General features: G+C 50.4%; 1 protein-coding gene across 1 annotated transcript in view; it reads left to right on the forward strand.

The window, feature by feature from the left end:
- The window catches only part of CMYA5 (cardiomyopathy associated 5), a 55,355-nt gene that overhangs the window by 12,215 nt on the left and 22,353 nt on the right, over nucleotides 1–20,787 (forward strand). Inside the window, exons 2-6 of the mRNA XM_058656186.1 lie at nucleotides 2,153–6,294; nucleotides 6,970–11,843; nucleotides 14,362–14,457; nucleotides 15,989–16,222; nucleotides 17,626–17,639. Coding sequence (XP_058512169.1) covers nucleotides 2,153–6,294; nucleotides 6,970–11,843; nucleotides 14,362–14,457; nucleotides 15,989–16,222; nucleotides 17,626–17,639 — 9,360 coding nt within the window. The remainder of the gene's footprint in view (nucleotides 1–2,152; nucleotides 6,295–6,969; nucleotides 11,844–14,361; nucleotides 14,458–15,988; nucleotides 16,223–17,625; nucleotides 17,640–20,787) is intronic.

A 20,787-nucleotide genomic window follows, 5' to 3' on the forward strand; every position in this document is an offset into this window, starting at 1 on the left:
TGGATGAATGCACCTATGAGCCTCTGATTAGGATGGGGAGGAGCAGGTGTGGAGGAAGCTGATGGGACAAATGTTTCAGTTTTCTCTTTTCTCTTGTGTTCACAGAGGGAAGGGGCTGCTCTTTGCTGTCCAACCACATCAGCACCTGGGCATGGGGGCTGCCTTAGAAACCCCAATATGGAGAGGAATGTTCTAAAGGTGTTACTTGAGTGGTCCTGATAATTTTGACATGTTGTTGGTTTTCTTTGCTCCAGGGTTGCAAACTTTAGCAAAAAGTAGCTGATATAGCTTTATTAATATCAAACAAAATTTCTATTAATATCAAAATAGACTTTAGGCAACAATCATTTATGGGCAAAAGGGATATTTCATTATGCTTATTAGAAGTTAAGTTGCTTATTGTCCCTTCAAGCTAAAGAAATTAAATATTAACAGAATTATAAGGAGAGACAATTCACAATTATTTTTTTTAAAGATTTATTTTTATTGGAAAGGCATATATACAGAGAAGGGGAGAGACAGAGAGGAAAATCTTCTGTCTGTTGATTCACTCCCCAAGTGGTAACAATGGGCGGAGCTGTGCCAATCCGAAGCCAGGAGTCAGGAGCCTTTTCCAGGTCTCCCACATGGGTGCAGGGTCACAAGGCTTTGGGCTGTCCTTGACTGCTTTCTCAGGCCACAAGCAGGGAGCTGGATGGGAAGCAGAACTGCCGGGATTAGAACCGGTGCCCATATGGGATCTCAGCGTGTGCAAGGTGAGGACTTTATCTGCTAGGCTACTGTGCCGGGCCCACAAACACACAATTATAATAGGACATGTTACTGTATCTCTCAATATTAGAACAAACAGAAAAAGTATCACCAAGGGTAAAAAGATTTTAATAATCCAACTAATAGGGGCCCAACGCAGTGACCTAGTGGCTAAAGTCCTTGCCTTGACCTTGGGCACGCAGGCTTCATTCACTGTGGCCATGCTGTGGTGCCTTGATGTCTAGTCCAGGGACTGTGCGGAAGGTCTGATTGTAGATGCTGTTGACTGAGCGTGAACACATGCCGGCATTCTGAGTGAATAAACTGGTTAACTAGCCCCGTCCTCACCACTGCCACAGTAGCTAGGACTTGTCATTACCCTTTGTTGGCCCTTGAGAAGTCAAGTGCAGTAGGCTGAACTTTTTTATGATCTGTCTATATTCATTCGCCTGTTTTTCCTTCATGCTGACTCAAAGGCCCCAAGATACGTTCTGTTGGACATCAACTCCTATAGTTAGAAATGCACCACGCATGGGGCACAGAGGGAGTGAGCACTTGGGAGTAACCTCAGAGAGGCGTCAGAGAGCTGTGCGACTCCCCTCCGCATTGTCCTACTCGCTGTCTTGTTACAGGATACACTTCTTGCTCTCCACCTTCCCCTAAACTGTGAGCTGAATACACCTCTTTTCTCTGTATGGATCCCGTCATGGGTATTTTGTTATGCTGATGGAAAGCAGACTGACACACCAGGTTATGCCAGTTGTGACAGTGGTAGCAGAGAGACCATGCACCTGGGGGTCATTTTGAAGATTGTGGGGACCATAGGATGGGTCAGTCTGAGCTGGGTTTCACTTCAGCCTTTGTGAGTCTACAGGATATTGAGTGAGTCTGGCTCAAATATGTTGTTGCATTTGCTATCTTGACTGTAACTATTAAAATATTTATTTAAGAGGTAGAGAAAGAGAGAGGGGGAAGAGGTGGAGACGGAGAGGAAGAGGGAGAAGGGGAGATTTCCCATCTGCTGGTTCGTCTTCTATAAGCTTGCATCAGCCAGTCTGAGTTCAGTCCCAGTCCCCTCCAGGGGTGACAGGGACCCCAGTCCTTCTGCAGCTTCCAAGGACGTGATTGGCAAGAAGCTGGAATTGGACGTGGAGGTGGGACTCAAGCCCAGCAGTCCTTACGGGATGCAGGCGTCTCCCCTGGTAGCTTAACTGTGGCACCACATACCTACCCTGGTGTAACTTTGTTTCACATAGAACCTTAATTTTGATGTGGATGAAATAATGTTTGTATTTTAATGTCAAGTTAAAGTTTTACCTTTTTAAAACTGATTTACTTACTCTACTAATTAATTATACCATTACAATACTAAAGTAATAATTGGTATTCTTATTCACTGTAGCTTATCAGACGAGGATGAAGAGGGAACCACCAGGCAGGACTGCATCATCTCTGACCCCTCCTTTTCCATGGTGGCGGTTCAACGGGAGGACAGTGGGATCACCTGGGAGACCCACTCGAGTGGATCTTCCACTCCCTGGGCCTCAGAAGAGAGTCAGACTTCCGGTGTGTACAGTCCAGAAGGGTCAACCGTGAGTTCTCCTCCAGGGAATGTCTCCTTTGCTGTGGGAGAAGTTAAAAAGGGTCGGAAAAGGGCACACAGGTCAAAGCCTGGCTCACCATCACTGCGTCGGAAGGGCACCAGAAGAAAGAGTTCGGCTGACTCCCAAGCTGTTCCCACCACCAACAAAGACAGCCCTTTAATTGCAGGAAGCCTAAGCGCTAAGAAAGAGCAGTCGTCTGCCGGCCTTTCCGACAGAACGAGGAAGAAGACCACCTCCAACACGCCCCCCATCACCGGGGCCATATACAAGGAGCATAAGCCGCTGGTGCTCAGGCCTGTCTACATTGGAACAGTGCAGTACAAGATCAAGATGTTCAATTCAGTGAAGGAAGAGCTGATCCCACTGCAGTTTTATGGGACGCTGCCGAAGGGTTATGTCATTAAAGAAATACATTACAGGAAAGGAAAGGAGGCCTCCATTAGTCTGGAGCCAGACATGGGCAATCGTGAGGCTGGTAGGGTTTCCCATGTGGACAAAGTGGCAGCCCGGAGCCTGGAGGACAGCATGAAGGAGTGTTCTCCCCCCTGGAGGAATGCACTTCCCAAAGGGCGTCCAGCCCTGTCCTCACTGACCAGTCCCGAGGACCAAAAGGAAAGGTTTGTGGATGCCCCGTTAAGGACCACCTCAGAAGCTGTGCACACAGGAAGTGGGGAGACGCAGCTCAGGGCCTTGCCATCTGTGTCACAGCAGCTGGGCCAGGAGGCCAAAGCCGCCGCAATGGGGCCTTCCTCTCCTGCCCGTCATTTACCCATGTTCCTGGAACCCGCCAGGGAAGAGCTTGAGCCTGGTTCACCAGCAATGGCAGCTTCAGGGAAGGACTCCAAGGCTGGGAGCTCGCCAGTGGAGGAGGGGAGGAAGGAGGAGGTGGAAGATGGTGCCCTGGAGGCGGGGCCACCGGGCTTGACAGAGTTTCCGCAGGAAGCCATGGGCTCTGATGAAGAGGAGCCGGACCTGGCCTCACCGGAACCGGCAGCATTGGAGTCTGAACCATGGACCCCTCCTCATGCCGGGGTCAGAGGAGAGCCTGAGGGTCGCCCTCCTGAGCCCCCCGCGGTGGAGGAAGCAGAGGAGAAAGAACCAGAACCTTCGCTACTCCTAGGTGCTTCGCCCGAGCCCGAGCCGGAGCCCGAGGACTTGGATTTGGCGGCGGAGGAGGTGATCGAGCTGCAGTACCCCGACAGCCCGCTGCCCTCTGAACAGACCTTCCCGGCCCGGCGGCCGGCTGAGCTGGAGCCGGAGGACGAGGAGACCTGGCTGCCCGCGCCGGCTGCGTGGACGCGGGACCGCGTGGCCCTGGCTGAGGAAGAACGAGAGGAACGCGAGTCGGTGTCCACAGATTCTGCTTTCGTGTCCGAGTTCTCGGTGCCGCGGGGTTCACAACGTGGGCCGCAGGAGAAGGAGGAGGAGGAGGAGGAGGAGGAGGAGGAGGAGGAGGAGGAGGTTTCTTCTCCTCTAGCTGACTCCGAACCCGCGGTCTGGTCGGAAGAAGAGAGCGAGGCTCCGGGGTGGCAGTCCCCGCTGGCCTCAACCATGTCCCCGGGCCTCTCGGCTGACGAGGGCGCCAAAAGCGGGTCGGAGTCCGAGGCCGCCTGGGACGGCTCAGAGTCCCCGAGGAAAGCTCCCGAGCCCAGGGCGCCACTCAGATGCAAGCACGCTCCTGAGCCCCTGGCCATGCCAGGACAGCAGGGCACTGCAGCCCACTCCCCAGCCCCGGCCTCCCAGAGGACCCCTGAGCTCTCCACACCGCCTTTGGCTGCCTCAGAACTGCCGGTCACCTCAGGAGCGGGTAGAGGAAGTAAGCCTTCCACGCAGGATGCAAAACTCGACCCCAAGTGTGCCAGCACCCCACAGGAGTCCTCAAAGGAAGTAACTGATGAGGTGCCCCAACTCACAACAAAAGGTGTTTCTGAGCACTTGATCCTGTCCGAAGAGAAGGCAGATGCTGGCCCGGATGTGGCCTCAGTGCCTGGGCACTCGCTGGCACCAGGCACTCCCGGGATGTCCCCTGAGGGCTGCGCCCCGCTGCCCCCCACTGCCACCTTGGAGCTCCCAGTCCCACCAGGAGAGGGCCCAGCCAATGAGCCTTTCACCCCGGCTTCCAAACTGGCCTCCAGATATGTGGTTCCACCCAACACCACACAGGAATCCCCAAAGGAAATAATTGACAAGGGATCAGAAGATGTTTCTGAGTGTGTGATATCAACGGAGGAAAAGGAAGTTGCTAGACCTCAACCCCCAGATTCAAAGCTCATTTTCAAACACGCAGTTCCACCAGATGCCGCCCAAGAATCTCAAAAGCAAGTAATGCAGGACATGCCACAACGCAGGTCGGAAGATGTTTCTGAGCAAACAATCCCGTCAGAAGAAGACACCAAGCCGCATCCCCCGGATTCAAAATTCGTTTTCCAACACACAGCTCCACTTACTGCCACGCAGGAATCCCCAAGGGAAATCACCGATGAGAAGCCACAACTCGGATCAAAAGGTGTTTCTGCACACGCAATCCTGTCAGAAAAAAAGAATGAAGACGTCGGACCAGTTGTGGCCACCGTGTCCGAACACCCTCTGCCCCAACACACCCCAGAAACGGTCACTGAGTGTCAGGCCCCAGCGGAAGCGGTGCCGGAGGAGCCGGAGCAGTACATACCATCTTCCGTGTCAACATCAAAATTTTCTGCACCTCCAGAGTTGCTGGAGGAGGAAATTGTTTGCAGTTCCCCTGTGAACCTAAAAGGGGCCTCATCTGCCAAGAGTTTCTCAGAGCAGGAGAGGGAAGACATTGGACCTTTCTCTCCAGACTCGGCATTTGTTTCAGAATTCTCGTTTCCACCTTCTGCGGCTCAGGGCTCAGAGAGAAGAGACCTGGAGTGCGATTCGCCGGTGTATTTAACCTCCCCCTCTGATCACACGGTGTTCTCGGATGAAGACACTGAAGACACCGAGCTCTTTTCTCCAGACTCAGCCTCACAGGTGTCAGTCCCACCCTACAGAAGCCCCGAAACAGAGAATGAAATTGAGCTGGACCGCCTAATCACTGGCCTGCATGCTTCCAGTTATCCCTGCTCTCCGGGAGCAGACCAAGAAGATGGTGGGTCAGCTGCTACCACCCCCGTGCCGGAGCACTTTGATTCGTCACCGGAGCAAGACGTACCAAGCGTGGCGAGTCCACCACCTTCACCAACACAGGAGGAAGAAGTAGAAATTAAGCCAGATGCCCAAATCACCTCAACATCTGTATCTGAATATCTCATCAGGATGCAGCAGCAGGCTTTCCTAGAGCCTGAGTCTGCAGAGTTGAGCAATGAGACCAAGAAGGGAGACATCAAGATGGGCGGGTCAGGAGCCACTCCACCACCTTTGTTAGCTGCACAGTCATCCGTGGCGAAGGAGGAGAACCGACCCGTGTTGCCCGCTTCCCAGCGTTCACTTTCACCAGCTTCAGTGCACGCCTTGGAGAAAGAACAGGAACCCAAAGCGTCAGACACTTTAGAAGCTGCAGATGAACAGATGGCATTGCCAAAAGTCAGAGAGAGAGAAACTGTGCCTCATTCTCAAGAAGCAACAGCACAGGTGTCACAGGCTCAGGAGACAGAGCCTCAGCCTGCACATGTTCCCAGGGCTGAGACGGAGCTGTCAGCTCTGCCTGGCTTGGTAGAGGAGCCAGAGACGGAAGTCAAAACCGATTTAGCTGCAAGTGCAGCTTCTGAACCCGGGCGGAGGGTGTTGTCGAAGGATGAGTCGGAAGCAGCGAAACCTCATTCATCCCTGAAAGAGACATTTTCACCTGGACCTGAGATTTCATTAGGCGTGAAAAAGGAGGTGAAATATGACTCTAAAACCGTGAAGACACCCAGCGCCCCTTCCACTGCTTCCCCAGCAGCAAGGGAAGTTGAGAAGGATCTGCTTTCATCAGAAGAAAGTGAGCCTACGTCATCCACAGCTACAACATCTACAGCTAAGTTTGATGGAAATCTTGCCAACGTGGAAACAGGAGCAGGTGTATCTCTTGCCACTCACGTGGAAGGGGCAGCCCCAGCCCAAGCAGGACAAGATGCCCTCGGAGGTGGTTTGTTGCCACCTGCAAAGTCTGCAGATGTGCATTCAGTTCTCGTAGAAGCAGCCAAAGAGGCAGCAATTCAAAGTGCTGCTTCTCTCCCTGAAGCAAATCTGTCCAAAGAATCTGCTTCGTCAGAAGCAGGGAAGGGAATTAAGTTGCCTCCAATGCCACATGTGCCCTCTGCACCAGAACGTGAGATTTTACCAAGGGTAGGAGCCGAAGAAGTGAAACCCGGGTTGCCACTAACCAAGATGTGCTCCGAAGTGTCTGAGGAAGCAAGGGTGGGAGATGAACAAAGCGGCTTGCCGTCTGCAGTCCACGACGCCGAACATTCTCAGAGGAAGCACCTGGTCTCTGTTCCAGCAGCATCAGGGCCTACACAGGCGCTTTCACACGGCTTTGGTAGTGAGATCAAGAGAGAAGAAGCAGAGTTCCCATTGTTGCAGACTGTGTCACCTGTAGTCCAACACACAGTTCCTGAAGACAGAGGGTGGGAAATAGCAGGCTCTCCCGAGATGGATAATGTCGCATCAGCAGATTCAGCCCTCACAGTCCTGACCACCATGCAGAGGATCCTGGAGACATCCGCAGCCCAGGGAGACGTCCTGTTAGAAAAGCATGACCTTGTTCAGGCAGCACTTTCTCTGGAGCCTGAAAAGAATGTAAGGCCACAGAAACTACCAGAATTGCCAGAGGCCATGCCTGTTGGCACCGAAGGTGTAGACAGTAGCTCTGTAGGAATAAAACAAGCAGGGGTCTCTGTATTAGAAAAGAGCCAAGGCAAGCCAAGGGACAGAGAAGGGGAAACCATGAAGCGCCCTGTATCTACCAGGGAACCATCAAAGACCGTGTCCAACCTTCAAATGCAACAGGAGCAGTTGGAAAAAGCACATGCTTTGGATCAAGCCATCGAATCACCCGCTGTAAGCAGCTCTTTTGCAGATGAGCAAGATTTGGGTATTAAACAACTTCCACTTTTGAAAGAGAACCTGCCTCTGGAACAATCAAAATCCATGAAGGCAGCCGAATCTGCAGATGTCCAAGAGGTACTCATTTCTCCCAAGGATAAGAAGTGGACACCGGCAAAGCCAGAAAACGTGGCCAGCGAACAGGAGGAAAGAAGGCTGGGACCTGTGCAGCTGGAATCTGCTGGGAGCAGGGACCGCATGACAGGACAGCTCCAGAGTGAGGAAACCTGGTTAGCCAAAGCTTGCTCTCTTGAGGAACGACAGCTGGCCCAAGAACCAACACCTCCAGTTCTGGCTGGAAATGTGGAGACGAGCTTGGTAGAGGAGAGGCAGCCCCGTTCTGTGGTGGGAAGGGAGGGTCTGACATCACAGAAGGCAGACACAGAGCTCCCCAGGCCTCGTGAAGAGCACTTCCAGGAAGAAACCGAACTATATCCTGCAGGAACCCTCCAGAAAGCACCAGAGTCTGGTCTGTTCACTGAGGAAGGGAAGTCAGAGGCTAGCCAGTCTCCTGCCCAAGCCGCCCCTGAGCTTGCTAATGGCTATGAACAGGAATCTCACAGATTACCTGCCGAGAAGCCATTAGGAGACACAGGAGGGGTCCCGCCAAAGGTTATAGCTGATGCTAGTGAGGGAAAGACAGCTGCTCCTGCCATGAAAACTCTCCAGCAAGGGCCAGCCCTCTCCCCGATCCCGGCCAAGGAAGAACCTCAACCTCCAGATGTACCAGAAGCGGCCCAGAAGCTGTGTGCCCAGCCAAAGGCCGCAGAGCCAGCTGCTCCCGAGGAAAAGGCAAGGAAAGGGATTTCCTCTTTGAAGTCCTGGATGTCCAGTTTGCTCTTTGGATCAAGCACTCCAGATAACAAAGTTGCCAAAAAAGATGTGGAACCTCCGCCAAGTCCCCCTGCCACAAGTGTGGGGACCCTGAGTGTGCTGGAAGGTGAGAGTCCCACTGCAGCCCGGAGGCCAGGGACGAGACCTGTAGCTGCTGCGGTTGCACCTGCTGAAGGTCAAGACCTTAAAGAAACATTACTGGTCTCTTCAAAACTGGAGGCTTTAGAACAGGCACAGTCCAGCTCTGAGGCATCCAGAGAAGATCATGAGAGGGAAGGAGCTGTCCCCTGCTTAAGGGAGGTGGACAGAAACTCAGCAGCTCCTTCTGCTGGTGGCAGGGACCTTGTGGGAAGTCAACCCCCTACTACCACATGTGGAAAATTGGCCATTGTGACTGATGGTAAAAGATACCAGAAGCCAGCCATTTCTCCTCCCTCTGAGTGGACTGTTTCTCTTCAGGAGGAACCAAGAAGTGATCAGAAAGAAAAATCACTCTTTTCATTTGGCATTGCCGATAAGACGCCACAGCAACCCAAACCAGCTTTATCCGACTTCACAAGCAGGAGTGTCATGGAGCAATCAAAGAAGCCAGAGTTGATCATTTTGCAAGGAGAAGAGCCAAAAGGCATCGTAGCTGCTGTTGAAGAAGACAGGCTAAAGAGAGACCAGCCAGAATCCATTTCTTCAAGAAATTCTGAGCAGGAAACAAAACTCAGATCTGCCAGCCCCGCAGAGGAGAAGGATAACTCAGAGACCACATCCTACGTGTTGGCTGAAGAGCAGGTGCTGGCAGAAAGACAGGAAATGAAGGCCCCATTAGAGTTCAGAGAAGACAAGGAGATAGGAAGGGCACATATCATGTACAAACTGGAAGAATCCAAGACAGCCACACCGCTGCAACTTATCAGTCAACGTGGCGACCACAAGGAAAGCTCTAGAATTGTTCTTGATTCTGAGCAAGAGAAGGAAGAGGTAAAAGAGAAGCAGTTGCTTGTGTTTTCAGAAGAGAAGAAGCAGCAGGAAGGGGCTGTGTCTGTGCCTGAAGAATCAGATGTCACTTTAGTACGTTCTTTGGGTGAAACGGAATCTTTCTCCTTAGTTAAAATGACATCAGTGATTGAAAAACCAGAAAGCATCGTTTCAGAGATTCACCCTGAAATCAGGGAAGCAGAGGTGGGAGGAGCCCCGCCACAGGCGTTACAAGACAGAGTTTCAGTGGAGAAAGACAGAAGTTTCCATCCAGAGGATCTTCCATGCCATGACAAAATGGATAAGCATTCTTTGCCTCCAGAAGGAGACTTGGCGTTTGAAAAATCACACAGGGGTGTATTAAGCATCCCCAGTGAGGAGAAGGGACTCGTGCCGGTGTTGGAGCCGGCTGAGCCTGGAGCTCCAGCAGAAGACTCTGGAGGAACTTTAGATGACCTTCCTGAGGAAACAAAGAACTTAGAGACACCACCACGTTTGCCGTCACCTCCGAAACCTCCAACTCGGGCCTCAAAAGAGCTTGCAGCGGTGAATGCAGAGAAAAACCAGAAAGTGCCACAGCCAGACTGGACCCCAGAACACCACACAGTCCATACTGTGCAGACACCTAGAGCCAGCGCCTCTGCTGTGCCCATCCAATCCATTCTTGTCTCAAGGCAGCACGTGGCAGCCGCAGCAGATGCCCACGCAAGTGACCTGTTGTCCCCAGCAAGAAGCAACTATGCTGAATTTATAGCCAGTGCGTCGGCACCTGGTGCTGATAAAATGGCTCCTACTAAAGAAACGCCCAAGAAGGCCAAAGACGAGGCGCTCACGATGACCAGTAAGCCAGCCGGACTTTCGGAAGATCAGAAGAGCGCCTTCAGCATTATCTCAGAGGGCTGTGAGATACTGAACATTCACGCCCCTGCCTTTATTCCCTCCGTTGATCAGGAAGAAAGTGAACACATGCAAGATAAGTTAGAATATTTGGTTGAGAATGTCTCTATTAAAACCGTGGCATGCCATGAGGGTCATGAGGCAGCTGCTGTCCATGAAGTACCAAGGCGCAACCTAGCAGATGCTGCCGGGAAAGTCACATCTCTCAAAGAAAATGAACAGCCACAACATCGCGAAACGCAGGAGGAGCCATGCCAAGAAGCTGGTGCTGTAGTTTTTGCTCCGCCCACAATTCCCAGTGAAGAGGATTACTTTGAAAAATATACTCTGATTGATTATAACATCTCACCAGACCCCGAAAGGCAGCAACCTCCACGAAAGTTAAGAAGTGTTGAAGAGGAACTCTCAAAGGAAGTAACTGAACAAACAATGGGAGAAGAAACGGTCCTGGAACAGGAATATGACTTGGTGCAACTAGATGAAAGCTTTTATGGACTGGAAAAGGACCACAGCAAATTATCTCACCCAGAGACCCAGCAGTCTTTGCTTGTCCAGCCTGGGGAAGATGTCTCACAGGCAGACCACAGAGGCACCAACTCCAAGGCACCCGGGATGCCTTTATTTGACAAAGAGGAGGGGGTTCTGTCGAGAACCCAGATATTTCCTACCAGCATCAAAGCTGTCAACCCCGAGCTTCTGGAGCAACCTCCTGCACTTGCGTTTTTATATAAGGATCTCTATGACGAGGCAGTCGGAGAGAGAAAGCAGGAAGAGGAGACGGCGTCTGAAGGTGACAGCGTGAATTCGGAGGCTTCGTTTCCAAGCAGGAAATCTGACATTGACGATGGAACAGGAATGTATTTCGAGAAGTACATCCTCAAAGATGACATTCTGCATGACACTTCTGCACCTCAGAAGGACCAAGGCCAAGGGCTGGAAGACAAACCCACTGAGAAGGATGAGTCATACCAACTGATAACTGCCAGCAGGGAGATTTGGGGGAGGTTTGGAACTGTTTTGGGGAAGAAGAGTCTGGAAAAGGAGCAGAGAGCTGTGTATGGGGAAGGAGAAGCAGAGGGCCGAGTGGAGACCCCCAGTGATGCAGCAGTGCAGCTGAGAGAGGCTCCCGTCGTGGAAGAAGTCACAGCAGCTGCCCAGGAGATGAGCTATGCCGTTCCATTTGTGGACACTCCCCATGCCCTGGCAAGTCAGGGAAGTGAGGCAGCACCTGCAGGTCCAGAGGGTGGCCTGAACGTCCCCGTACAAGTGTCCTTCCCTGAGGAGGAGTCCGCATCCGTCCTTACTCACATTGAAGAGGCAGCACAAGAGGAACCTCAGAGGCCAGCCCTGCCTGAGCCAAGCCTGGGGAGGCTGCGCAATAGCCCTGTGCAAGATGAATACCCATTTGCTGAGCCACTTGACTATGCCGGTGTTTCTTCAGGAGAACTGAGTTCAGAAGCCACGCCCAGAGATGCTATGGCATCTGAAGGCCAGCAGTCCTTGGAGGGGGAGGTGGAACAGAGCTCATCTGCCAAGCAAAATGAACAGGGCAGAGAGAGGACTGCCCCAGACCACGTGTCCTCAGAGTCTGCGATCGAGAAGGCATCAAGGGAGCCAAAAAGGGCCCAGGTTGACATGTATTGCTACACCTGCAAGAGCCCGATCTCAGCGCTTGACAAGATGAAGGGCACCCACAAAGACCACGAGGTTTCCACGCTTGACACAGCCATAAGCGCTGTGAAGGTGGGTAGACTTTAAACCTTATGGATAGCAGTGCAAGTGCAGTACATTTGTGTTCCCATTGTCTCCATTTAGAAGAAGACAAATGTTTGAAGCCTTCATCTTTAAGCAGAGAAATTAAGTGAAAACAGGTTGGTTTGACATCTGTTTATTTGGTATTCACTGTGTGCCAGGCATTTTCAGAGAGTCTGGAGACACCGGGACAAATAACCATTGGAGCATGGCTTTGGATAGTTCATCACCTTACAACAAAGCTAACTTTTAACATTATCTTGGCCCCAAATTTGAAGTTTAAGCACACCCTTAAGCATAAATTGTAACTCACTTTCTATCATCCTTTAGTGTTATCCTTTAAAAATATACATAGGACATTGAATTTTGTCATGTTTTACATATAGACTCAGAAAGTAAGATGTTATTAGATTTCTGTTTTCTGCATACTTCCTTTCATGTACAAAATTTAAACGAGAAATAGAGAATTCTTACATTCTTGCTGGCTATGTCTTAGGACCCTGATGTTTCACCCAAAACGTTAGTCACCACATGCATCGTTGTGTCTGTGAGGACAGGGATGCTGCATCCCACACACCATTGGAATTCAGCATCCACACTTGGAGCCTCCCACCTGCCTTCCACTGGTCTGCCACCTGTCTCCCTGCTCTTGCCCGATACAGAAGTGGGAAGGATCTTCAAAGGGCTGAGCATGGTCTCTGTACAAGGCATGGCTTTGCATCCTTGGCATACAGGATGGTTTTGGGTCCTCACAGCAGTCTTTCCACTGCTGTCGATTTACAGCTGATGAAATGGGCTCAGAGAGATGATGCTGTAGGTCATGTGTGGCAGACTAGGTCCCCGGGTCTGTCTGATACCATGGCTCACACTCTTGTCTTGCTTAGTGATTTTCATTCAGTGAAGTCCAAATTGGGATTTTGGCATTCCTCTCCACCCCCCAGGAAGCTAGTCCTTAATTTGATGTAGATTCTGTTTTCGCAGGGTGAAATTCTGTTGGAACTCTATCTGTTCAAGTTTGGGGATAGGAAGTGGGCAGGTTTCTTTTACGGAATCTGAGACCTGTGGCACATAGGCCTCAGTGAAGTGAATGCACTTGGACACCTGCCGGGTGCTATCAGCAGAAAGAGGCTGGAGTGTTTTCAACCATCTAATTTATGTGTTATCTGTGTGGGTTTTGTAAATTAAATCATTATCCAGATAGTGTGAATTAAAGAAGAGTGAGGAGAAAGAGATAGAGGGAGAGGATGTCTCCTCTGTTAGCAATCTTTGGCCGTTTTTCTTGCCTGGTTTCTCTGTTCTGAGCAGTAAGAGAAGGAGGAAGCAGAAACCAGGTTGACTGAAGGGAAATCTCTTACTTGATGAGGTCCACTGTGAAGATTATGGCTTACAAACAAGAATTACCTGAGAGAAGTTGTGGCAGAGAGTTCCTCAGCGTGCATGTATGGGCTCTGGTGCCCCCTCAGGTGCCACCTCAGGAGCTGATGGGTACAGCCACAGGCTTCCCCTCCTCAGCCTGTCCCCATCTTGTCGCCTTAGCTTTTGTCACTCCTCTCCCTTCATACTTCTCTTCCTTCGTAACGTAGATGGAGCTACCCTGAGAAATCATACTCTGTGTGTGTGTATGTGCACACATGAGCAAGGCTGTTGTATGGCTGAGGGTTGGTTAGGGAAGGTGTTTCTCAAAGGTGAACTTGGAGAGACTTCAGTGAGAAGGATCACTTACTGCAATCAAGGGCAGGAAGAACATTCTAGAGACTGGGAGGACCATAGGAAAAGGCAGTCAGGTGCGAATGGGTCCAAGGAAAATAGAGCTTGTGTGGTGGGAGCCTGGGGATGATGGGGGCCTTGTGTGGGGAGCGTGGGGGCCTTGGGAGGAAGTAGGGGCTGGATCCTGAAGAGGCGTCCGTCAAGGCCAATCAGAGTCGCACTTTGCTGTTTCCATGGATGATCTGGTTGCCTACGGGGCTGCTGAGTGCCTTTAGCAGAATAGGTTTCTAACTGTGGGTAGAGTGGGTGCCATCCCCCCGGCCACAGTCCTGAGCGTCCTAACTGTTGGGCCCTTGTGTAGATGGTCCCTGTCACTGGTGGGCTGGACTTTCAACCACAGAGATGTCATCACATTCTCAGGGTTAGGTTCTCCAGGCATAGCTGAGGCCCAAGGCAAACACAGGAGGAAGCTACTCAGGTGTATGGGGCTAGTTCAGCAAAGATGCTGCTGCTCCTGGAATGCAGGAAAATCCGAGTCCTCACCAAACAAAAAGCATTCACATCCACCCAAGGCTGCTTTGCATGAGAAAATACGTTGTCTTGGCAGAATGGCCTGGCAGCCGGGAGCTGGCACTCACAGACCTCCTAATTAACTAAGGTCCATTTAAATGAAGCAGCGAAAAAAAAATTTGAAGATCGACTTATGAGTGAATTCATTTTACCAAAACTTGCTTAACTTATAGGACTATGGGGGCCACTTCTCCAAATCATTGGCTAAGGACCTCTTTGTTCTTTCCCTCAGGTTCAATTAGCAGAATTTCTGGAAAATTTGCAAGAAAAGTCCTTGAGGATTGAAGCCTTTGTTAGTGAGATAGAATCCTTCTTTAACACTGTGGAGGTAAGTTCTCCGTTTCTCTTCATCCTGATCTGTGCACAGCTCAGAGGTTCTGAGCCAAAAGGGATGGACTTGGGTTGGTGTAGACATGTGTTGGTTGCCATCGGAGATTTTGTTCCATTCAGAGTGAGGGTTCTGGAATCTCCTGGTTGTGTGTAACTGGCTGGACTTCCTGTTGCCTACAGATGAAAGATTTGCATTGGAAAACTCTCTCTCTCTCTCTCTCTCTCTCTCTCTCTCTCTCTCTCTCTGTCACACACACACACACACACGTATGGAGCACTTACTACCTGGGCAATGCTCTGTAAGCTTCCTCTGACTTTACTTAATGCTCCCATGTTACAGATGAGACACTGAGACATGAGTTCAGTATCTTGTTCCACTCACCTCTCACTGGGTTAGTCCTGCAGAAGGGTCCTGAGGGGTCACTGTCTGTGTCCAGGCTCAGGCCACTGGAGTCTGCTGTGCTATAGTTTGCCCAGCTGCTATGCCCGCCTGCCCCTCGCTGTGCTGTGGCATTCTTCAGAGATGGCCCAGCACCCTCACTTGTCAATCAAGAGCAGCACAGGGCCCGAGGCCACTGCAGAAGGCTGGGCACAGCCATCTGATACCAGGCAACTCCACATCTTGGTTTGCTTGTGGGAGCCCTCAACTCCTGCTGTAGTCCATGCAGTTGCTTTTAGTGCCCCCTCACTCAAGGATATCTTTTGAGCATGGATAGTGTAAATGATGATTGCCCCGCAAATCCTGCTCTGGCAGATAGCCAGATGTCTGCGCTTGTCCAAATGGTCAGTAAGCCTCTGCCACTGTGGAAACAGCCACCCGCCCAAGAGCACTGGGCAGTCAGTGCCCCCACAGAGAGCACTGGGCAGGCAGTGCCCTATGGCATACTGGCAGCACCCTCCCTCACACTGTGACAGTGGTGGAGCTGAGAAAACGGCAGCCAGCTCTCTCCAGTCCCTGAAGGCCAGGCTCCCCACCCCTGTTGGAACACAATGAGTGGGCAAGACTTTGATGCCAACACCCTTGAAACAATGACCTGCCTCCTCTGACATCCTGGCCATGAATTCTGGTGCACGGCTAATGATGGCAAAGGGGGTTGCTAGGTTGGCACTGTAGACAGGGCACTGTTCTGGCGCCAGAGGCTAGTTCTTTAAAAGGCTGATGTGTCTTTCTCAAAAAGCAGAAAAGGGGCTGATGGTATGGCCAGGTGGGCTAGCATGTCAGCATCCCATATTGGAGCACCAATTCAAATCCTGGCTGGCCAGTTCCCCCATCAGGCTCCTTGCTTGGAAACTTGGATCCCTGTCATTTAGGGGACCCAGTTGAAGCTCTGGCTCCTGGTTTTGGCCTATAAAAACTCCAGTTAATGTGGCCAGTCGGGGAGTGAGCCAGTGGATAGAAGATCGCTCTCTTTTTCCCCAATCTCTCCCTCTATCACTTTGCTTTTCAATATAAATAGATCTTTTAAAAGAAAAACAAAAGCACACACTTTGTGCCTCACTCAGAAGTGGCATTCTGGCTTTGTTTTCAGGAAAACTGCAGTAAAAATGAGAAGAGACTGGAGGAGCTGAATGAGCAGATGATGAAGAAGGTTCTGGCACAGTATGATGCGAAGGCCCAGGGCTTCGAGGAGCTGAAGAGGAGGAAGATGGAGTTCCTGCATGACCAGATGGTGCGCTTCCTGCAGAGCATGGACTCAGCCAAGGACACCCTGGAGAGCATCGTCAGGGAGGCCGAGGAGCTCGACGAAGCCGTGTTCCTGACCGTAAGCACCACTGGGCGCAAGCCCGCCTCCCAGACATCACCTTTCCACTGTCTGTCCCATTAGGGGCCTTAACGTTGAGTCCAGTGCTTGAAGGAAAGGGCCCTGAAATAGCAGGATGGTCACCGGTGCCAGGCCTGTGTATCACTGTCCTGGCTGCCACACTGCCCTGGTCACCTTCTTGAAGGGAAAGAAGCTGCAAAGGCCATTGATGCCACACTCTCGCTGTTAGGGCCAGCCCCATCTCCTGGTACCTCCAGCTGGCCCCAGGGCTTGTCCTGCCCCTGCCCTATTTGTGGTGACCCCTTGTTAGGTCTCCCGCTTTCCCCCCTCTCAGCTGGCCATGTGGCTGATGGTAGCAATGGTCTGCCCTGCTAGTACACACAAGGGTGACAGAATACGGTTACTCTCTTAGTGGTGGCCAGTTGTCCAGGCAGAGGGCTGTTCCGCTGAAGCCAGTCAGTGGTGACAGATGAGTCTCTTGAGGCTGCCCAAAGGCCCCAAGAGAGCAGGCTGCCTGCTGCTTACAGCTGCTGGCTCTCCAGGAGCAGGAGTAACCAGGGGTTTCTGGGGGTAGAGGTCAGTCCGGAGGGCAGCCTAAGCCCCGTCAACCACTGGGCACAGCACCTCCTCAAGACAGTGTTGTGGCCTCACCTCCCTGTGCTCCCTCCTACCAGGGACAAAGTGTGAGCATTAAGGACAAGATAGAACAGGACAGTGTGCGGCTTCCTGTTTGTCTCTGGGGACACTGCCATCCAGAGCAAACCTGACCGTGGCCTCTCCAAGGGGGGCTCAGACTGCTGTGCCAGGCTGGAGGAAGGCTGAGCGCCCACAGTGACACCTGCAGCTCCTCAGGTGGAATGGGAGGTTAACTCAGTGCTTCCTGTTTCCTGAGTAGCCTGTTATGGCTTTTAATGAGAGCATTTCCCTCTGTCTGGAAGAACAATTTTTTGTTTAGGCTCTCTACCCACTGCTTACATAACATCTGTGCATTTTGGAAAACCTGGGAACTACAGAGATGCATGGGAAAGAAACTCCTGCAGATGACATTTGGTATTGAGCCCACAACAACCACATTCTAGTCTTTTTTCTTGCTTTGGAGACTTCCATTCTGGAAGCATAGCCATGGGTAATGAGTAGAGAGGAAGCTGCACACAGGCCACTGGGCAGAGGACAGAGCCAGACTCCGCAGCGTCCGGGTGGCGCCCTCACTGTCCCCAACCCCCAGCTCTGTTTCTTCCTCACCTAGGTGGCCACTAAGGCAGGGGAAGGAGAACGAATGGCAATGGTTTTGTAGCAAGTGCAGGCTTAGAGATTTTTCTTGATTTTCCTCTTGTTGTTAATTAGTCTCTCTCTCTTTCTCTCTCTCCTTGCCTACACTGCATTCCTCCTCTAAGTCTTTTGAGGAAATCAATGACAGGTACACACTCTGGGGCGTAGTGTAGAGCCAACTGGAAGTGGCATGGCTGATGGCTTAGCGTTTCGTGTTTCAATGCTTTGTAGAGACTGAGCTGCTGCGGTGGAACTACGTTGCGTGAGCTGCTGGCTTTCTTGCTTGTAGACACAGTGCTCATCAAAGCTAAGTGACGGCTTGCAAAGAAAATTGCACGTGCTTCAGTTCAGTAATAGTGATCATTAACTAGGTTTCTGACTGCTTCCTTGAGATGTGTTCTGCATTGTCAGCCTAATCGAGACCATCTGCCTGTCACTGCACACAAAAAATTGTGTAGATTCTTAGACTTATTGGCTAAATATAATATTTGAGCAAATCATTGCGCTCTGCCTTGGGTGGTTTTGAGACTTATGTAATCCTAATGGAATGTTATCTCATTTTCTTTTCAAAAGGGAGTCATACATTTATCTTCTCTTTTTGTTCAGCTAACCTCAGTGAACTCTCCTGTTTAAATTTACCTTTAACACTCAATCTAAGAGGATTCTTCTTTCTTTTGAAAGGAAAAGCACCCAACAAGAAATTAGAAAATGCTCATTAAAATCATGTCATACAATACATACACTGGTTATTGAAACGTCACACAGTAACCCCTAAATGGGTATGATTTTTTAGGGGTCAATTAACACAAAATCTAAAAAAAAAAAATAAAGCATATGATGTTAAAATTCTTGGACCACCCTGCCACTGTGTCTCTCTTGCCCCAAGGCAGGGCCTAAGGTCTCTGCAGCTGACCGGGCCTATTGTTTTATCATTTCAGAGTAATTTTGAATGCAGTTCCTAAACTGTGAACATTGTCTCCAGTTTACTTTCGTGTCAGTTCGATGTGCAGCACAGTATTGTGTGCCCTTGACCCTTTAAAACATGGGAGATGGATATGTTTTAGAAACCCGATCATTTTGGATTGTTGAAACCTCACGGATGAATCCTATTTGCTCATTAAAACTTCATTCATTCTGCAGAGCAGTGCCAACATGTCCTTTGAAAATGATTTGTGTATGTGTAGTCAATATGGGGTTGGTAAAAGTGGCTCTGGTAGGAGCAGAAGTATCTGGGGCCTTTTCAGCATGATGACTGCCTGAACATCATCCCCTGAGATGCAGGTCCCATGGGTCTGGCTGAGGCCTAGGTGTTTGTAAGTTTCTTGGGTGCTTTTGGTCCACAGCCAGGGGTGGGAACCTCTGGTTTGTGACTATCTGTCCTCTAGCCCAGTGGTTCCCTGAACTGGCTGTGCCCAAGTCACCTGGAAAACTTGTGTAACTAAAGATTCTGATCTTCCTACTCCAGATCTACCATGTCCACGTCCCCAGGTGCGAGTCTCTGACACGCTCCACTCAGCTGAGGAAACTCAATCCCAGACTTTACTCTAGCTTCCTTTATTAAAAAAAAAGACATTCTTACTAAATGTTATTCATATTTATTTTTCATCTGCAACACTTATGGATTTGTAGTGCCATTCCATCCACATTGGACAGTGTAGATGTGCGTCTGCATATTTATATTTCTTCCATTCAGGGAAGAACCTTCCCTTAAAGAGTGCGATAGAACACTTCCCTCATGTCCAGGGGTAGGTACATTTGGTCTCACCCTGCCAAGGCAACCTCAGGTAAGATTGAAAACTCAATAAATCTATAGCAGGCTGATGGTCAAGTCAATAACATGGCCGTGAGTGATGTGACAAGCATCTAGATGGCCCTTGGCTGAGCAAAGGTTCCCCAGCACTCTTAGAACGTTGCTCCTGGGAATTAGCTAAATCCTATTCCTTGACGTGTGCTGACATTTGCTCATCTGTGTGTCATTCATTTCAAGTTCATGCTCCAGTTGATCGGGAGTTGTGTATCACTTGAAGGAGACTACACTTCAGATAACCATTGTTTTCCTGTTATGAGCAAACAAACCACAACAACACAAGTGTGGGGCTTGGCAGAGAAAGACGGGCGCTGACAGAAGCCCTGTTCAAGAGGACGTGTGCCAGTGCTGGGCACCCGATGCCCGGCCTCACTGCTCTGTGAGCCTTCCAAGGCCTCCGAAAGGCTTCTACCTCCAAAAAAATCCCTGTGCCTGGGATGCTCTTCAACAGGAAGTGCTAATCTTCTGGGTTATTCTACCTTCTGCCTTTTTCCCTCCCTCCCTGCTTTATCTCTGAAGGCAGTGCTTGGGTATTAACTGACTTTTCTCAACACAATGCTTCCATTAAGGAATGCTGTCAAGCATATTAAGATGAAGCATTTGCTTATCTTGAAGAAACACATTTGTCTAGAAAAGGTAGTTCTGGTTAAGAAGATGCCTGTTGTTTTTTCTCCGTTTTGCTCTTTTGTGTTAGAACAACGAAGAAAGAGTTGGCCACAGGTGTAGGAGCTGTTCATGCAAAGATGTCCACTTGCTATCCTATACTGGTGCTAAAATCCAACATGTCTGGAGTTGGGAAGCTCAAGTATTTTGTGATACCTACAGCCAGAGCTTTTGTGCTCCAAAGAGTCCTACCTTTACTTGGCAACTAGATTGAGAGGGCCTGGGGCATGTCTCGGTCACCAGCTTGTGTCCATTATAAGCCCACTCTTTCCTCTGTCTGCAGCATCTAAGCCTGAGATCCTGATATCCTCACCCCAAGCTTCTTACTCATTCAAAATATATTAAGTGCCTCCCGCATGCTTAGAAAGGCACTGCAGTGCAGTAGGAGATGAGAAGCTTCTTTCTTGCCTTTTGAAGAAGATAGAACCCAAAAAAGAAAAAAGACAAAAAAAAAAAAAAATGAAGAAGATAGAACCCGGCCAGGCTGCAAGAAGGGGCACGGGCAGCCTATGAGAGGCTTGCCAAGGAGCTGCCGGAGATCCAAATTATGTGAACAGGGGAGCATGAAAGGGTCTAAAGAGGAAAGTTCCAACAGCAAGTCTAGAAGCCTCTGGGGGTTTCTGCTCCCAATGTCCATGGTGTCAGCTGAAGCAGAGAGCTGCGCTCCTGCCTGAGAAAGAGACCCAGAGGAGGGCTCCTTGCCGCCCTGGGGCCCTCGGATGTGTTCCTCAGCATGCTGTCTTTTCCTGCTTCCTCCTTCAGTTGACTAGCTGTTTCTTGTGCAAATCCAGATTTTCCCTGGACAGGAATGCTCCCAGTTAGCAGC

This window comes from Ochotona princeps, chromosome 28, assembly GCF_030435755.1.
Source record: "Ochotona princeps isolate mOchPri1 chromosome 28, mOchPri1.hap1, whole genome shotgun sequence".
Classification (NCBI taxonomy): Eukaryota; Metazoa; Chordata; class Mammalia; order Lagomorpha; family Ochotonidae; genus Ochotona; species Ochotona princeps.